Here is a 20,859-nt window from a genome sequence, read left to right as displayed (position 1 = left end):
ATGCAACTCTGAATGGAAATAAATGTTGTGACGTTGCCGAAAGGTTGTCGAAACAATGCCACAACGAATGAGCACTGTAATCAAAGCTAAAGGTGGTCCAATGGAATATTACAGTCATTCTGCAGATTCTGTCTGACACTGACTTACTGTAACATAAACAGTTACAGTAAAAAAAAAGTCTTATCAAACTCTTGGATGCCGTGAACTACATGTTGTGTGCCGGCAATATTTATAATAATACAATAATATTTAAAATGTAACAGCTAAGCGCTTTTAAATGTGAGCCGGGATTGCTCTGTGACTCCAAGCACTCCAGTTACAATGAAGCATGTCATTCTGCGTCCGGAATGCTCATTAACAGTTTTGTGCCACTCTGTATTGGAGTCTTTCTTGTTTAAACTTTGTTTTATGTGATAATAGGTTGCCTACCTGCCTATCTTCTGACCTACCTACAGATGCAGCCTCTGAGAATGCACTTCAAAGGGAAACAGATCCTATGATTTCATGCGATTTTCATGGAACATCCAATAGCTTTTGGCTTTGTTAAAGCTTTTTTTTTTGCTTGTTTTTTTAAGTGTGGAAGCTAAAAGTAACCCTTTCAAGTGATTTTAATGAGGAAAATGTATAAAATTATACCTAACAATTTGAGCAAATTAGCTACAGAAAAGTTGACTTCAGCTGAAAGGTGAGTAGTTTGCATCCCTGATTACATTGGGCTTTTTCCGTAGAAAACCATTAAAAAGAAAAGCCATGTTTATCATTTTCCTTGTGGACTTGTAGGAAGGTAAAGGCCATACATGGCAATGAATGTTCTTTATTCCAGAGTCCCAACAAATAACAGAATAACCGCTCATGAACTCTCGCGGTTAACCAAATATTATAAACTGTTACTGTGCACATAGTTAGGCTATTAAGGTATCTTTTGCTTTTTCATTAAACACTTAAACATTTTAAAGTCCTCCATTTAAACCATCAGCTTTGTACACAGGCAAGGTAAACTGTACCTTATCTCTGTGTTTGGAAGCGTTTTGTAAATTAGACGCTGTTTCTGTAGTCCTTCAAATAAACACACTGCACCTGTGACACACATTCCCTGAGCGCGCACTCGAGTGCCTGTGCTCGTGCTGCTGTAGTCCAGCACGCATTCGGCTGAACAAATGGTATTTCACATTAGGCTGGCATTTACATGGATTTATATTAGGTATCTCATGGGTGTAATAGGTACCCCTTGGATTTAGAGGCCCTGGGCTACAGCCCAATCAGCCCTGTGGTTAATCGGTGCCGGACTATCACTGGTGTGATCGTTGTACTCGTGGGTGATATTTCTCTTGTTAATTTTCGATGACGATTAAAGTCCAAAATACAAAGAGCGCAAATGACTTGTTAAACATCCCATCCCATCAACAAGCACGTGCATGTTAAAGATTATTTATGTTTATTTATCAAAAAATGCACTCAAAAAATGATTTAAAGATTTATGCATTTCAATTTCATAACAAAACTCCATTAAACTGAACGGAGTTATCTCTAATAATCATGATCTTTCAATCTCGTTATTCATTTAAACCACACAATGAGGACTTTAAGACATCACAACTTAATTTTCTATTACAGCATAATTTTCTGTAAAGCTGCTTTGAAATGACGTGTGTTGTAAAAAGCGCTATACGAATAAAATGACAACTTGAAATGTGTAAATCTTAAAAAATAGACTAATGTGTAGCCTACAAAACTGTGCTGAACAATAAGGGACTGAACTCCATGCTACTCATCGCATAAAGAATTGTGAATGATAGGCTAATCAAAATCCAGAGGTTCTCAAACTTAAGAATACAACGGCCCTCTTAGAAATCAGGGAATAGTCGTTGTTTTCACCAAACCTTTTTTTATGAAAAGATGCAAGAATTCACAAAATGCTCTTTGCAGTACATATATATATATATATATATATATATATGTACTGCAAAGAGCATTTTGAATATATATATATTTAAAATAGCCTATAAATCTTTTTTTCCCTCTGCAATGCATGCATGTAGCAGCCCACACTTTGGAAACACTGGTCTGGACTCCAGCATTACCCATCTGCTAGGGCTGGACATAATCAGATATCGACGATATCTGACAAATATCCCGATGCCGATCGCAACACTCTTTGTTTGACAACATCGGGAAATTACGAAACCACAGAGCTGGGAAGTCGCCAAATATACAATGTAATCGGATATAGCAATATAAAATATTGTGAACATATTTCTTAGATATTGCCTAGCCCTACTATCTACTTGATTGCCTGCCTACCTACCCTCTTTATCTTGACCTGTTATACACACTCACACTGAATACCAGTGTACCAGATTAAACACAACCTCTACAACTTCTATTCATAAGCACCACATAAAAAGACACTGTTCTCTCTATCTCTCAATTCAATTCAATTCAGCTTTATTGGCATGACAATTGGAGTATAGTATTGCCAAAGCATTACTATATTTCTATATAGATATCTCTATATATATTATATTATCTCTCTCTCTCTCTCTCTCTCTCACACACACACTTGAGATTAATTGGACGCACTACAATTAGTTTTTATTTTTATTATTTTTTTTCAATTTGACCTTTCAATTAGTTTTCATTAGTTTTTACTCTGACTGTTTTAGTTCAATTTTTCACTGTTTTCTAGTTTCAGTATATTTATTTATTTTATTTTGCATTTTAGGGCTGCCAAAGTTAATGCGATGTAATTTAAATATGTTTCAAATTTCTCATGGCAGTTTATTGTTATTGTTATCTAGCCTCATTTTTGAAGCACACAGTCAAAGGCCGGTTTTACATTTTATGATTTACTGTGTAATAAAAACTAAAACAACAAAAATGTTGCTTTTTTATTTAAGTTTAATTCAGTTTGGAGTCTTAAAAATGTAACTGATTTTTAGTCTTTGTTTCATTTTGTTTTTGTTTGAGTTCTCATTCATAATAATAACACTGATTTACTGCTTTATTTGAATAACATAGAAAATACCCACACCCATAAGAAAGAAAAATCATAAATGAGACCTTTTTTAATATCTCAACTGAGATTTAACAGAGATCAAACGGAGACTTTAAGGTCACTTGCACACTGCAGCTAAATTCAGTTGTCAATCCACCTTTGAGTGCTTGGTTATGTTCTGTACACACATAGTTTGGTAAATTAAGGGAGTAACAACCGCATTCTACAACCAGTATAACTCCCAAAATGTTTGGCTGTGATAACCGCATTTTAAAAAATTCCACACAGCGTGTACGGAACAGAACGGAACAATTAGTTGTTAATGCACGCGTGAGATGTGTCTTTCTACTCCTGGTGTAAATCACAATTTCAAGAGGCATGTGCATTTATTCATTCATATATTCCAGTCCACCGTTTCTCTCATCAGCCCTGCGGTCTCTGGGTAACCCGTACATACAGTACAGAGAGAGCGCGCACTCTTTAACAAAAGCTGCTTAGACATGCAAAAACAAAACACAATGATTCTGTGGACGCCAGCTAACTAATCATTACCTGATTATAATACATCTTGGTGGATAATCTCTTTGCTCAAAAACAGCGAACACAGTGCGAGGTGCTGCAGCGTTGCTATGGTGATCACTTGTCAATCATCGCAACTGAAGGAGTAACGTCTGTATTCTGTACACACATGGAATAAAAAATTTAAGGGATTCACTCCCGTGTTTAAATGCGGTTGTCACTCCCGAAACTTCGAAGTGTGTACTTTGCGTAGTGTCCTTTTTCGTAAGAAAAAACTCTAGTAATCTGCCTCCACATTGTGAGATTTCAACAATGTCTCAAACTGTACTCAGATCTGCCAAGATAATAAAGTCTGCAATCAAAAGTCAAGAGATCTAAATATGAACAGTTCAGAACATTTCTCATCAAATTCTTCCAAGACCAAATCATCTGAGCTATTCTGTCCACATTAACTTTGTAGCTCCACAGTCTTAGCAACAATTGTCTCATTTGAGTCTATTTTTATTTCTCCTGAGCCATTTTAAGAGAAACATCTGAGACAAAGTAGATTCTTCAATTAAACATAACTGAGGCCTAAATTAAAGGAATGGTTCACCCAAAAATGAAACGTCTGAACAATTCAAAAGTCCAATTTTGGGTACTTACCCGCTCTAGATCCTGTCGTAAATGAGTGAAGAGTTTCAGTCGGCGATACAGGACGTCCTGCTCCTGTTGGGCCAGATTGTCCACCTCATCTCTCTTCAGGGTCACCAGAGGCTGGTTGAAGTTGGCCTTCCGCCGCAGTTTCCAGTACTGATAGAGGAAGTCGAGGTGCACATCGGGCAGACAAAGACTCTCGGCCACATCCTTGGGGTCTACTAACGTGTAGAAGTCGTCTTCCAGCTCCTGCAGCTTCTGCTTGCGCTCGCTGCTCTTCTGCAGCTCTGCCTCAGAAGGACTGACCCCCGCGTGACGGGATTCGGCTCTGTCAGCATTCCCCCCACAGCTGCTGGTGTGAGACACACTACTATGCTCCAGGCAGTATGATTTGAAGCGCACTTCATCATTCTCCGCAAGAGTAGTGCGCATCTCTAGTCCATGCTCAAACGCACAGGTAACGTGGAAGGCAACAATGCAGGATGGCATGGAGCACTGTGCAACGAGAATGACAACATTAAGGACAGCACTTCACCAAAGAGATCACACAAAAATTACCCTCATGTTGTTCCAAAGAATGTTCACACTGCACTTTTCCTAATATTGAAAGTGAATGAGGTCTAAGATCAAAAAAGTACCATAAAAGTATCATTACCTCTTCAGTTCTGCTGCATATTTTGACTCCACATACAGCAGACTATTTTTTTTATCCTGTCTTTGAAAGCCTGTGATTAAGGCTCTGTTTGCTCTCTGTCCCTGCTAAATGTGTTAATTCATTCCACTAGACGGCAGTGTATGAGGAAAAATAAATTTTTCACAATATACAGGTCTGAAATGCAGATGGTGCTCTAACGCAGCTGAGCACTCACCATGTGATCATCCAGTCTATTTTGTGATTGCACACACCTTCCCCACTGTTTTGTCAAATATCTCGACCTCTGAGTGGACTACAAGCTAAATCTAGGTGCTGTTCGAAAGCTGACATCCTCAGCTTTACAATGATATACATTTCATAGTCGAGAAGATCTGAGATCTAAAATTGGAGTATTTACCCAAGCAAGCTCAAAAACAAATAAAAAGTGGCTTATTTTGAAGACACCAGCCTAAGGTAAAAGCTGATATAGAGTTTGTGGCTGAGAAACAGTGATTGGAGCAGTCATGAGACGTGTATTTGTTGTAGGGATGTGCAAAAATGGCTGACTAGTCGTTCAACAACTCACTAGTCGATTAATGACGTCAACTAGTAATTTTTTAACAAAAAAATATTAAAAAGGTTTTTAATTTTAATATTTAAGACAGTGTGTTAATATTGGAATTATTATAGTTTAAATATTTTTTTAATCACAAATACTATTACGATTAGTATAAATAAGTATAGCATAAACATTTTCATAAATCTGACGGTAGCCACCTCACATTATTTGCAGCAGGAGCTAAACTGTTAGCGTAAGTCACATAATGGAAAACATGTGCTGCATGGACAAGTTTCACAAAAGTGGGAACTGATGTAGTACAATGCAATATTTGTAAAATGATGTCAAGATAATGTCAGTAATGCTCAGAATGTCAAGGATGTGAGCTCAGAGTCAGAATCTTCATCTGGTGTTGCTGAAGTGATAACGGCCATCAATTGTTTTTATTTTTTTTTAATACTACTCAAACACATTTAGCCGACCAACAGAGCTGGAGATATATGATAAAGATCACTGCATGGACCCGGACCAGAACCCTCTCCAATGGTGGAAAATGAATGAGAGTCGATATTTATAATCTCTCACGTATAGCTGTCCCTTCCACGTCTGTCCCAGCCGAGAGTGTTTTCTGCGGCAGGTGTCAAAAGGATTCGCTCACTTCTCCTTCCTAAACATGTAGCTTTTGTTTCTGAATAAAAATATGATGACGCATGAATGATTAAGCCTTTTTTGACAGTGAAATATCTAGATTAGGGCTGCAACTAACGATTATTTTGATAATCGATTAATCTTCAATTATTTCTACGATTAATCGATTAATCAGATAAAAACTGTATTTTATTTCTTGTATTTTATTAAAATATTTTTCAGAAAACTGAAATAAAGGGCGTCAGGATTTGGTTTGCTTTACATTACTGAATTAACGATTCTTTACTCTCACAAAACTTTGAACAAAGCCTGAATCATCAGAAGTTAAGTTTAAATGTATTATTATTATTACTTTCAGGACATATGCGAAACAGTTCCTTTACTTGTAAAACTTAATGAAAAATGCTCTTCATTAAAGAGTAAAATGATCCATCCGGGATGGAGAGGGACAAAAAAATTTGCCCAGCAATGTGACACGAGAATAGAAATGTTAATAATTCTGCCCAGCTGAAAAATACATAATTATGTTAGATACAGTACGCTTGTACGCGGTCACTGATTATATACATTTAAGTATTTTAATATTATAGTTTTTTTTAAATAGTATTTTCACTGATTACATGCTTCTAAACTATTCTTTTAAAAAATATTGTGTATGTTTATCCAGTAAAATAATGTTTGCTATAGTATAAATTTACTAGTGAAATCAGACATTACATGATGTGGCATTATCAGGACCCTTAGCATTATTATACATTATATTCAGCATTATATACAGTTTAATATAGTACAATCATCTGTAAAAGACTCATCCCGGTGCTCACTGTATTACATGCGCTTACATGAACAGGAGGAAACACTTTAAAAACCGGCACACCTTGACTGCTGAGACTTCAGTCTGATATCCATGAAAGCTGCACAATTAATTACACTGAATCTGAAATCATGGTATGATGTTGGACAGTTTAATCAAAATGATTGTGCTCCCTTTCTCCATTGCAATCGGTTTGGCTGACGTGGATGCATGCGCTCGCTTGCTCAGCGTTTAACAGAGACTCAGAGACTTTTGCGAATACGTGGCTGATTTTGAACTCATGACATGTTTACATTATAAAACACAGAAAACAGCAGTAAAATGTAAGTTATGCACTGGAGAGAAACAACTCTCGCGCTTCAAATAGCACAAGCACTCTGTAAACGCACCTGACACAGCAACCGGTCCACATTAAACTGTGTGATTATTATCATCTTCTTTTAAGTGTTTATAAAGTGCTCTCGTGTGCTGGACAATTTGGGTCGTGTTTCTTCCGCTACAACTCGTCTCCGTTGTTTTTCAAACGAGTTTCATAATGCAACCCATTTTTAACTGGGCTGTGAAGTGACGTCACTGACAGGGCTTCTCCGTGCTTACCGCAAATATCCAACTAATCGATAATGAAATTCATTGTCGATGACTTTCATTATTTTATCAATTAGTTGTTGCAGCCCTAATCTAGATTATTTTTATTATTTAATGTTTGCGTTTTTTTTCATGAATAAAAAATATAGTCCCTCAGCAGATATTGCTGGCATTTAAAACACATCTCATTTAAATGTGGTGAGGCCTTTGTTTAAAATTCGATGCCCTGTTCAGTTCTTTATTTATTTAAATGCACTGACAGATTAGTTTTATTTTTCATATATATAGGTCTATTCATTTATCATCATGGTATTTTGAAACACTGATGTTTGGCCTATCATTTATCATTTTTAGTTTCAGGTCTCATCTTTTTATTTGATCTAACATAAATGCAAAAAAGCGATGGAGTTCTGTGAAAAGTTCTGATTCGAAGCTTTCAAATGGTACCACATATGACTCTTTATGTGTCTAGGGACTTCACATTTTAAAAGTAAACTTCTGGCCCCACCCATGGACCCAAGAGTGATGCGGAGCTGAAGAGGTAAGAGTTGTCCATACAACGCAAAAAACTGAATTCTACCCTCCCTACTTCAACTGTGAAGTGTGTATGCGTGCATGTCTCTCACCTGTATACATGTGCCCGTGTGTTCCCTGCACAGACTGCAGGACAGGGCCCATCGACTGGCTGGGATGTGAGATACTTTTGTAATGGGCTCCATCTTCTCAGGGCAGCCGATACTCACCTTCAGCAATATATAAACATGTCACAAACACCATTCAAAAGCATAGCACACAGTCCACTGTACAAAACATGACATTTCTGTTCAATAGAAGGGTTTAAATCGAGAGCTGTGTAACAAGAGCTACACTAAGAGGAAATAAAACCATAGACGTGACAAATAATTCTCATGAGCGCATAATTGTCATGAACATACTGGGTCATATTTCACCCCAAATCAATATGAAAAACAAAACAAAAAAATAATTAGCTTTTTCTTTTTCTTTTTTTGCATTGACAAAATGTTCCTTACAAAATCACAGAATTACTGTGATGTGAGGAAAAATCTTATTCTCATTACAGTATTGATGATGTTGTTTTTTTTGTTTTTTTTTAATTGTAAAGTATTTTTACATCAAGATAACGTTTGTTGTGCTAGATTTAAGTTATGCTGATTTTAATTAAAACAATTACTGAGAATCACCTTATTACATGGAATAATGAGATTCTAATGAGAATCATCGAGAATAATCAGAATTACAAAACACCTCAAAAGTACAATGTCCAAACAAGGGCTAAACTGTTAATCGACTTTTACACAACTAAAACTGTAATTAGTAACGCAGTATTTAAGAATACTCTTTTTACCTCATGCAGGTTGTTGCAACATGGATGTCATATACTGTACAATATGCTGTGAGTGTATATATATTAGGGCTGTGAATCGATTAATTAATCAGACATTTTTCTGTGATTAATCAGGATTAAATTATGGTACGACACATTACAACAAACATGACAAAAATCATCATAAATATATATACTTCATACTTTGTCTCAAAAGAACTTGCAAGAAATTGGTTAGTCATTTATTTTAATTATTTAAATATGTACAGTTTTTGTTTTTTGCAGATGGAGTTAATTAGACACATTTTTACAGGTCTTAATCTTTGACACGTGTCATGTATTCATGCCATAAAATCAGTGGACATGCTGTATTTAGAATTTGGGCAAAATCTTCTGCCGTTTTCCAGTGTACTTTTTTATAATAGGATCAAATGGGCAGATTTATTGGCAAGAGAAACTTAAGTATACATTGCATTGTATTATTAGACACTATACATAAAGATATAAGACATATTGAAATTTGAAGTTTAATTTGCTGGAGTTTAAAATCTCAAAAATGTTATTTTCTCTGGCTGCCGTTCAGTCTCTACAAGTATACGTGACTGCAGACTGATGAATGGTCAGGTCCTTCTCAGTATGTATCGTGCACACGCTGGGTCTCTCTCGGGCGGTTTCGTTTTTGAAATGGGTTCAGATGAAAGTCAGTGAGTGTTTTCGGGTAATGCGAAGAGATACAGCAGCTTGCCCGCATCATTCGCCTGCTTGCGGATGAAGAACCCTCATTCTCCGTACAGTAAATCCGCTCCCGTGTTTATTATGCCCGGGTCATGCATTGCGCACAATGAATAAGCATGCACAGATCAACACAATCAGTTTCTGTGCAAGGATGTGCTGTTGAGTCAAGCGTGTACCTCCTGAAAATTTATATATGCCAATTTTAGTCACAGAAAGTGAGGAAAAACATTGATGAATTTCGCCCATTATACAAATGTGCCTGGGTTTGTTCATGGCAGGCAGCAGATGCCCTAACACCACCCCCACCCTAATCGGAGCCTGTAAGGATGAGTAGCCTGCCAGGAACAACTCGGGACATCTTTCCCCAATCGTGTGAAGTTTCAGGAAGTAAAAAAGAAATGGACACTGCGTGGACAATGCGTTAAACCAAAAATAAAACATGTTAAATGTTGCAGAAATTAACATGTTAAATTTCCCAGTCCTAATATGTATTATATATATATATATATATATATATATATATATATATATATATACAGTTGAAGTCAGAAGTTTACAGTTAGTTAGTCATTAAAACTAATTTTTTAACCACTCCACAGATTTCACATTAGCAAACTATAGTTTTGGCAAGTTGTTTAGGACATCTACTTTGTGCTTGACACAAGTAATTTTTCCAACAATTGTTTACAGACAGATTGTTTCACTTTTAATTGACTATATCACAATTCCATTGGGTCAGAAGTTTACATACACTAAGTTAACTGTGCTTCCCTATCTGTCACTCACTCGACGTTGGTGTCGATGTAGTGACACTAGGGGGTCACTCTTGGGAGCCCGAGACACCTCTGGTCTTTGATAAAAGGCCAATGAAAATTGGTGAGTGGTATTTGCATGCCACTCCCCCGGACATACGGGTATAAAAGGAGCTGGTATGCAACCACTCATTCAGATTTTCTCTTCGGAGCCGAACGGTCATGCTCATTGAGCTGAATTCTACTGTTCATTCACCTCTGCTGGATCTGACGGTGCATTTCAGCGGCTTCTCCCTCCTCTGCACTGGTGCACTGCAGAGAACGCCCCTGGGCGCTTCGGCAGAAAACAAGAGAGTATATTTTCTGAAAGAGCTTTTTTCTCCTCTAAAAGAGTATAAACTTCTCTAAAAGAGCGGCACACACGGAATGTCTTTATAAAGACACGTTTTTTTAAAGATGCCTTTCCGATTGTGTGTTATTCCTGGTTGCGGTTGTTATCTCTCAACTTCGGATGGTCATGATCGCTGTCTTTCGTGTCTGGGTGTGACCCACACGGAGGCAGCGTTTATGGATGGTTCATGTTCTCATTGCGAGAACATGACCATGGCAACGTTGCGGTCACGGCTTGCTTTCGTAAGAAACAAGCCACCCCAGCGGCTCCCCGCCTCGGTCCTTCTACCTACGGGTATGAGGCCAGCGTGGCCAGCACTGGGGGCGATTTGGGGACCCAAATGGGATCGTCTCCGCCGGGTATCCCCCCCGCGGACCTCCCATTCCCCAGCACGTTCGTCCGCCCCGATCGGGCTTCCGGATGAGTTCGCCGGCTCGTCTCACAGCAAGACTGGCTTCTTGTTCGGAGCCTGCGAAGATGATGAGCTCTCGAGCGCAGCATCGGAGAGCGGGCTTGTCCAGTCACAGGCCGATGCCGAGATGACGGACATGCTTTCCCGGGCGGCCGCGAGCGTCCGCTCTCCCCTGAACCCTCGCTGTTTGATGATTGGTTCCTGGGCTCGCGGCGCCACTCAAAGCAGCCACGCCCCGCTCCAGTGCCATTCATCCTAGAAGTGTACGAGGAGCTGACGAAATCGCGGCGGCACCTTTTACTGCCCGGCCCCGATTCTGCAGTTCCCCCACTCTCACTACCCTTGATGGCAGGGCGGCCAGGGGCTATACGGCGATTCCCCCGGTGGATAAGGCGTTCGCAGTAAAATGCCCGCAGAGCGCCGCCACCTGGCGCGGACACCCTAAGCTCACGTCCAAGCCCTGTAGGCTCACGTCGTCCCTGACGGCTAAAGCCTACAGCGCTGCTGGACAAGCCGCCTCTGCCCTGCACGCCATGGCTCTCCTGCAGGTCCACCAAGCCAAGGCGTTGAAAGAACTGCATGAGGGTAGTTCCGCCCCAGATTTGATGCAGGAACTGCGCTCAGCGACCGACTTCGCTCTCCGCAGACCGCCCCTTCGGCCCGGCCCCGGCGTGGAGCCCACTGCAGGAAGCAGACGCCACCCGTCTCACAGCCGGCGTCTAAGAACCCATGGAGGTCCTCAAAGCGCCCCTGAGACGGGCGACCCAGGGATGAGGGAACCCACTCACTTGGAGCTGGTAAAAAGACCACTCTATCCCCCGGTGGAGGGCCGGGCGGAAAATCTTTTGTTGCCTTTTTGTTTGATTTCGCCGCATGCCCAAGTGGCTGCGGTACCCAACAGTTCAGCAAAAGAGCGGCTTCCTTCCTCCCTGGGTCACATACCCGGTGTGTACGGTCGTCACCATGACTACCGTCCATGGGTTTTTTCTTGCAGGATCGGTGCTCCAGCGGTGGCCTTTCCGCCCAAGCGCCCAGCTGTGGCACACAGCTACCCTGATGTGGCAGTCTCCACGTGTTACGAGGACAGGCCTCTTCCTCCCCCATCCCAGGCTGTTCCGGGGGTGGTCACAAGGAGCCAGGTAAGTGCTTCGATGTCCCTAGACTCAGCATGGCCACGACGTGGTGTGGCACCTCGAGCTCCGCCCCGCCACGAGGCCCCACCTGGCGGTACGTCCGACGATGTTGTCCCCTTGGTCCCCCTTGCACGGAACTTGGATGCGTGGCTCACACTTTCCAATCCATTGCGATGGCTGATCCGGACCGTCCGACTCAGCTACATGATTCAGTTCGCCAGGCGCCCACCCAGGTTCAGCGGTATTCACTTCACCTTGGTCAAGAGCGAAAACACTGCTACCTTGCACGCGGAGATCGCTACCCTCCTACGGAAGGGCGCAATAGAACCTGTCCCTCCAGCCGAGATGAAGAAAGGGTTTTACAGCCCCTACTTCATCGTACCGAAAAAAGGTGGTGGGTTGCAGCCAGTCTTGGACCTGTGAGTACTGATCCGGGCCTTACACAGACTCCAAGACACAAGACACAAGATGCTGACGCAAAAACGCATTTTGGCGAGCGTCCGGCATCAAGGTTGGTTCGTGGCAGTAGACCTGAAGAATGCGTACTTCCATGTCTCGATCCTTCCTCGACACAGACCCTTCCTGCGGTTTGCATTCGAGGGTCAGGCGTATCAGTACAAAGTCCTCCCTTTCGGCCTGTCCCTGTCTCCTCGCGTCTTCACGAAGGTTGCAGAGGCTGCCCTTGCCCCGTTAAGGGAGGTGGGCATTCGCATTCTCAACTATCTCGACGACTGGCTAATCCTAGCTCACTCTCGAGACATGTTGTGCACACACAGGGACCTGGTGCTCTCACACCTCAGCCGACTAGGGCTTCGGGTCAACAGGGAAAAGAGCAAGCTCCTCTCGGTTCAGAGCATCTCTTTTCTCGGTTTGGAGTTGGACTCAGTCTCCTTGATGTGGTGCTGGCCTGTTTGAAGGCGTTCAAACAGAAAACAGCGGTTCCACTGAAACTTTTTCAGAGGCTCCAGGGCATATGGCATCCTCGGCGGTGGCCGCCCCGCTCACGTTGATGCATATGAGGCCGCTTCAGCAATGGCTCCAGACTCGAGTCCAAAATGTAAATTGCATTATGACACAAAAATGTATTTTAGATGATAATCGAGTTCAGTTGGTCATTAAAAGTTGCTGGACAAATATGTGGGACATAATGCAGTCGAGTTGGCAATGCTTTAGATTAGATGATTGTTCAAAATAGCCTATTGAATATCAGGAATGTATCATATGTAAACCCTGATATTACACCACATATTTTTCTTTAATAGCTGTGCACACAGCATATAGACATCAATGGATGGTACTTATACTAAGACCGAAAGTTTCCCCCGCTACTTGGTGTAGGTTGCCAGCTTGAACAGGGCCATGACGATTCGCTTTTGGGTCGGAACCGGTGGCAAACTGCGATAGGCGCAATATCAGGACCAATATTACAGTCCTATCAGAAGAGCAACTGTTCCCTTTTGATTGCAATTCCTCATCTTCTGATTGCATTCATTTGTGAAATTAAAATGACAGTAAGCTGGCTAATTTCAATGAATTGTCTCAATACTCTCCCCATTTTACCAAAACTACAGAGGAAAAAAAATAGGGACATCTGGGAGGCGAATTAGCGATAAACACACATTTCTGTATGGAAACGGCTTAAGGGCAGATTTCTTTTGCAATAAACCAAAACTTATGTGACAAAGTGTTTTTTTAGGCATGACGTCATCACACACATCATTTTTATCGATAAAAGGCCATTTGAATGGAAACGGGCAGAAGACGGCAAATGTCGCAAATGTATTTTACGCATTTTCACTGTCGATAACAAAATAGCACGAAAGGTGGATGGAAACTAGGCTAATGACCCCAAGCATACCTCCAAAGTTGTGGCAAAATGGCTTAAAGACAACAAAGTCAAGGTATTGGAGTGGCCATCACAAAGCCCTGACCTCAATCTGATAGAAAATTAGTGGGCACACCTGAAAAAGTGTGTGCGAGCAAAGAGGCCTACAACCTGACTCAGTTACACCAGTTCTGTCGGGAGGAATGGGCCAATACTCCAGCAACTTATTGTGAGAAGCTTGTGGAAGGCTACCTAAAACATTTGACCTAAGTTAAACAATTTAAAGGCAATGCTACCAAATACTAACAAAGTGTATGTAAACTTCTGACCCACTGGGAATGTGATGAAAGAAATAAAAGCTGAAATAAATCATTCTCTCTACTATTATTCTGATATTTCACATTCTTAAAGTAGTGATCCTAACTGACCTAAGACAGGGAATGTATTCTACGGTTAAATGTCAGGAATTGTGAAAAACTGAGTTTAAATGTATTTGGCTAAGGTGTATGTAAACTTCTCACTTCAACTTTGTGTATACTATAGGACATACTGGACATGTTTTCTTGAGTTTCACCCAAATAAATCAGTTAACGATTAATGAGAGGCTAAATATTCTGCTATACAGCAGCAGCTTTGGTTTTAGTTTAAGTGCATTTGCCCTTTCTCTTCTAATAAAAAAAACAGAATGAGATTATGTTTTAATTGTTCAAAACACTCTGGATGACTGTTCAAGATGAACAGCTGCTGTAAAATCATTTTCAGCTGCAGCTTGTATGCTGTTCAGTTCAACAGCGATTTCAAACATTTCTGTCCTTTTACTCATTTTTGTGCAGTTCAGAATTCCTTCTCACTCTTCAATGTCAAGATGTTATTGAGCAGACTTTCCTCATTCAATCTGTCTCTTCATGCCAGTTCTCCTTTTGTCCTCTTTTCAATAAAATATTCTGCAGTCTTATGGAGAGCTCAATGTGGGCGTGTGTGTGTGTGTGTGTGTGTGTGTGTGTGTGTGTGTTTAGCACTACACTTGACTGAACAAGTTTCACATTTCCAGTTGAAAAGCTGTCCTTCCACAAATGACAAGACACAAAGAAAGCCCCGGAAATATTACAATTGCAATGTATTATTACATTGTAATTAGCAAGTTTGCAGTGTCATCCATATGAATGTATTTTTTAGCACGAGTGAACATGAAAAGACGCTAAGTGACGTGCTTAGAGTCCTTGCGACAGTTTCCTGATTTCTGTTTCACACTTCGTACAGTAGTACAATTGTAATTTCCATGACAACTTTTTATAACACCTTATTGCATTTTTTTCCCAGGCCACCTAAATGTTTTAAATGTGTAAAATAAAATGCATTAAACTGCAACTTCCAACCATTTGATTACAGTTTGTTTGTGGGTCCTTTTGTGGTTTGATTGATTTGTGTGATGTGAAAATGAAGAGGTACCAAAAGAGGTAGCGGTAATGAAAATACAAGTGAGGACTTTCGAGTAATGGTACATTTTTTGGGTTCATTCATACACGCAGTGTTACTGACATGCAAGAGAGGCCTGCTTTATTCCTGTGAAGACGATAAAACAAAGAAACTTCTATGGGTAATTTCAAATACCCCATTGGCTCATCTCACTTATGCATCTGTTTGTTGCATAAAAACCTCCTCCCCAGCAAGAAGCCAAAAGTGCAGGAGGGGTGGATGTTATTTATTTAGTAAGTTCATCAGGTCTGAGAAATCACAAAATATAATGTAAGCAAATGCTACAATGTAGTTAATAGTAAATTAACAAAAATAATATCTGGATGTGTTAAATAGCCTTGATATTAAATAAAATGTTATTAATTTATAAAATAATAATTTTACAGACCATTAACTACTTTTAGTGTATGAATCACTGACAAATGTTCATTGTGAAATGTTTAGTTTTGCATTGTTTTATTCAACTGGCATGAAGGAGTTGCTAAGTTTTTCATAAGCTTCTCATTCCAAATCTGGAGAAATACTATCATCTCCTCTGTATCGGTGCATTAGTTTTGTAAGCTATGTTAATTTAATAGCCAAAACATTTGGAAATATGTGAATGAGAAAAAAAGTTTTGTTTCCGTAACAATGCACATTAGGCAAAGTAGAGATAATGCAATTTTGTAATTATTGAAACATGCCATTTTTCAAATTGAATTAATTGTGTTAATGTTCTGGGTTCAATTCAATTTAAGCTCAATCAACAGCATTTGTGGCATAATGTTGATTACCACAAAAAATAATTTGGACTCTTTCCTCCATTTCTTTAAAAAAAGCAAAAATATGGGTTACAGTGAGGCACTAATAAGTGAATGGGGGCCAAATGTTTAAATACTAACTGATTCAAAAGTGTAAACATTATTTTAGTGTTATAAAATCACTTACTAACCTTTTCTGTGTAAAGCTATAGCCAATTTTACAACTTCACTACCATGATGATGTACTGTCAACAAACCCTAAAACGACTGTAAAAATGACAATTTAAACAACTTACAGCTCAAATAATACACAAGTTAATACACATATTTATTTTGATTTTGGGGTGAAATATGACCCAGACATGTTCTTGACAGGTTGCGTGAGACTGAACCACTAATGTTAATTATTCATGTATATGAAACACTATTTTCAATCTCTATTAAGGTTGAAATGAGCCATCAGTTTGTACCTCTGGGATCCATAAGGCACAGCTGACGTGGACCCACTTTGTTCCACTGCGAGTGGGTTTCAGGGCTCCTCTTCTCTTGGGACACAGCAAACATTTGGGCTGCACTCCGAGGGCACACGTGCGGCACAGCCAGTTACCCTTCGGCACCTTTAAGATGCCATAACACGCCTTAAAGATGCAAAAACAACATCTGTGTCAACACAAAAGCCAATCGTTTGAGACTAGCAAAGGTGTCCTCATATTTGCCTGGTTCACACACCTGGTGCACACAAATGTTGCACTTGTCGCAGAACACCATCTCATTGCCATCCTCACCCTCGGGTGAGCGACACACGTCACACACCACGTCCTCGTCGTACTCGATGCCGAGCCCCTCCTCCGTCTCGATGGCTCGCTGCATGTTCTGCTCACACCTGCTCTCCAGCTCCAGCAGCACCTGCTCCATACTCAACTCATCCAGCTCCGGCAGTGCTGACAACACACACAGGTACACGTTCTCATTCAATCATAAGGCAGTGTCCATTATATAAGTTCCATACAGCTGTCTTGCATTGCTTGAGCTGTGTTTGTTTTCACCTTGCACCCTAATCATTCAGACACTTTGCCTTTGCAACAACCAGCTGCTTTATATTGGATTTGTTACATATTCTGTCCCGCTCACCATGATGTTCACACTCCTCAGCGCAGCACAAGAAGCTCAGTTTTTTCTTTTGGGGGAATTTTGTCATATGCTATATCTGGTGGCAGTCTAGGGTATTTAGGCTTCTCTTCTATTACTGTTTATCATTTGACTGTTCACCATACTCGCTATGCTGCATCCAGTAAACAGTTTATCATTTTTTTTGCAAGCAGCAATGCTTTCTCCTTTACAAATGTAATCAGCTCATACCAATTCAACATAAGAGATATGAGAAAAGTCTGCATGGTCCACCAGATTCACAAAAGTACTGCAACAACAACAGTAGAGCATTTCAGTAGGGGAAAGCCAAATACAAGTTATAGTTTCATCTGTGAAACAGTTCTTGCATGCTAAAGTATATTAATGCTTTTAAATTCTCAGGTTCTTCATCAAGCATATTCATTATTATGCATAATAATTAGGCATGTGGTCCTGGTTAACATTTCTCCATCATGTTCAGTCTCTTAATGACTGAAAGTGACTTGCATTCATCTGCTTAATTTGTGTACTATCACGTTTCTTATATTTTTAGCCATGTTCCAACCAACACATTGTAGGTAACTGACCACCGAGACTAATAATCAATGAACACAGAAATATCAGAAATGCTGCAAAAATATATATATATAAATAATGAATAGTGGTGCCTTATTTCTATATATTCCCCACACTCATAGGTTAAGTAGTTTCAGTTATTAGAGGTCAACCTTGCAATATTTTCAGTTTCAGTGATTGCATATACACCGATCAGCCACAACATTAAAATGTCTACGGTAACTCAGATAACCGCTCTGTACAATTGTGGTGAGAAGAATAGCATCTCAGAATGCTATTCTGAGATGTGGGTTGGTGCTGTATTGGCAGCACGAGGGGGACCTACACAATATTAGGCAGGTGGTTTTAATGTTGTGGCTGATCGGTGTATATTGGTTTTATGGCAATCTATTAATATTTATTTATCTGTATATTTGTGTATTTATCATATTTCCAGACCATGCACACGTTGCCCTTTTGCAAGGGTACAAACAATGCTCACCCTTTTGAAAGGGCTAATACGTATCAAAAGCACTGTTTATCCTTTTACAAGGATATTGCACTAACAATGCTCACTCTTCTGCAAGGACTCAAATGCATCACACAGCACAGTTACCCTTTTTGAATGAGTTTTACACAATCCATGTTCACACTTTGTCATTTCACAGGGTTCAGTTTATATATAAATTTTCTCTCTGTTTTTTTAAGATTCTTTTTTTCACCTTGTGAAGACCTGGTCATTGTTCTTCCGAGTTACTGTATTGTTCTCAGTTTTCTTCTTTCAGGGGTATTGTTTTTAAATTAGATTCTAATTTACTTTTGGGGGTCATTTTCTTCTGGCAGGCTCTGACATATCAGGTGAAAATCTGCCACTGAACCGTAAGATGGGTCTTACACCAAATGAAAGTATTCTATCACTAAACTCATGTTAATTCTTATCTGTCCAAGTCTTTCTGGTAGAACTAAAAGATATGTTTGATAAGCTATCTACCATCAAAAGTAGCCCTGTAGTAGCACTTCTGAAATATCTCCAGCGCAGATGGAAAAAACATCCACAAACTGCACTGTCAAAGGTGTGTGGGAAAACCTAGAGATTTCATGTATTAGAGCTCTATGCATGAAAACAAGGTGGAAATACTCATTAAGTCGTGAGACAACAAATAGGCCTACATATAACCACATTTACCGTGAGGCGAGAGCGTTATTGGTGAATGCGAAAATACAGCTGCATGCCCGAACATATAATTGTGCTTCATGGTCAATGTTCATCCCGCGAGTGATAAACAAAAACAGTCACTTATGTATTACGTGACTGCAGACAGGTGCAACAAATCAGGTATGTATCAAAATATCAGATATGAGTGGTGGCTCAGTGGTTAAGGTTACTGAAGGTCAGGGGTTCAAGCCCCAGCACTGCCAAGATGCCACTGTTGGGCCCTTGAGCAAGGCCCTTGACCCTATCTGCTCCAGGGGTGCCGTATCATGGCTGACCCTGCACTCTGACCCCAGCTTAGCTGGGATATGTGAAAAAAAAAAAAAAAAGAATTTCACTGTATGTGCGCAAATGTATGTGTGATAAATAAATAAAATTATTTAAAAAAAAAGACTTTGCAGTGTAAGCGCAGTAATGCAGCCTAATAGACCTGTCACTATCTATTATGTTGTTAATAGTAATACAAAATAATTTTTTTTTATTATTATTATTTTATTAATTTTTATTTTTATGCAACATACTACAAAAAAGAAAACGAGAGAAAAAAAAAGCCAATATCTACATATAAACAGACAGTCATAGTGAACATACAGACAACTCACAGACAATCTCAGCAATTCAGTGATTTGAATTTGTAGTATATCCAAATATGAGATTTGATTAGAATATGAGATAAGGATAAAAAGGTAATACAAGACAATGAAAACCGGGGAGAAAAAAAAAAACCCATAAATTAAATAAAGCATGAGGGAAGACGGGATGGGGGCATGCTCACGAGGCGCACCAGCACACTGCAGACGCCACCCAGTAGGCACACCTCCAGCAATCAAATGCAATCAAATTTACCCATTGAACACACAACTCCCCTCCTTCTGTCTCTAGCTATCGCCAAAAAAAAACATTCTGGTCAACTGAAAAAATAAAGATCAAATTTCAATTACACAATGGTTACAATTGTTAAGAGTTCATGTCACTAAGGAGAGACAGGCTGCCTCTTTTAAAAATCAATTACATACATTCACACAACTCTTTACTGTTCTGTAATAGTTGCACATTTTATTATCACAACTACTAATACCACTACTGTCATTAGTATTAGCAATATTATACATTTACCTCTGTTTCTTTAACACTGCAATTTAAAAAAAAAAAACATCTATTATTATAATTATTATTATCATTATTATCTTCACCTTTGTTATTAACAGTATCCAGTATCATATCTGTCCCTTCCCTTGCTATATTACTTTACCCATTATGGGTATGTTTTTTTTAATTATTATTATGTATTACTTTTCATATTAGATTTATACCTAATCTACTGGCCGTTTTTTTTTTTCTGGCTGTTTTTTTTTCTCATCTCTTTCAAACCTTTTGAAAACTATTGTTATTAGTATTAATTTATTATAATGATTATTATTGTTATTATTACTATAACAGCTATTTATGGCACCTCGAGGTCCTTTTGATCAGGTGTCAGAACAACGGGGGCACCCAGAGGTGCCAGACCACTATATCTGGATTTTAAGAATAATGTAAAAAAAACAATATCGAAAGGAAAGCCACTGACTGCTTTTATTTATTTGTTTTTGTATTAGCCTACTATGTTCTAAGGCAACTTGCCTTTGTTTTAATGTGTTAATATGTACATTAATTTTTAACTTTTTAAATTAAGGAATGGGTTCTAAAGCATTGTGGCAGCGGGGGCGTGGTCAAGCATCTCTCTGGAGAGAGAGAAAGCGGTAAGGGTGCTTACACCTGAGC

At 39.5% G+C, this 20,859-nt stretch overlaps 1 protein-coding gene across 2 annotated transcripts in view; it reads right to left on the bottom strand.

Moving 5' to 3' along the window:
- Window positions 1-20,859, bottom strand: part of LOC127430650 (protein Jade-1-like) — a 110,293-nt gene that overhangs the window by 32,950 nt on the left and 56,484 nt on the right. For both annotated transcript variants that reach the window (XR_007895465.1, XM_051680576.1), the window contains exons 6-9: window positions 16,929-17,140; window positions 16,670-16,837; window positions 8,017-8,133; window positions 4,160-4,645 (exon numbers count right to left, since the gene is read on the bottom strand). Coding sequence is in view for 1 of the 2 variants with exons in the window: in XM_051680576.1 (XP_051536536.1) it covers window positions 4,160-4,645; window positions 8,017-8,133; window positions 16,670-16,837; window positions 16,929-17,140 (983 nt within the window). In the remaining variant the exon portion in view is untranslated. The remainder of the gene's footprint in view (window positions 1-4,159; window positions 4,646-8,016; window positions 8,134-16,669; window positions 16,838-16,928; window positions 17,141-20,859) is intronic.

This window comes from Myxocyprinus asiaticus, chromosome 40 (assembly GCF_019703515.2).
Source record: "Myxocyprinus asiaticus isolate MX2 ecotype Aquarium Trade chromosome 40, UBuf_Myxa_2, whole genome shotgun sequence".
NCBI classification, from domain to species: Eukaryota; Metazoa; Chordata; class Actinopteri; order Cypriniformes; family Catostomidae; genus Myxocyprinus; species Myxocyprinus asiaticus.
This window is presented reverse-complemented; position numbering and strand designations above follow the sequence as displayed.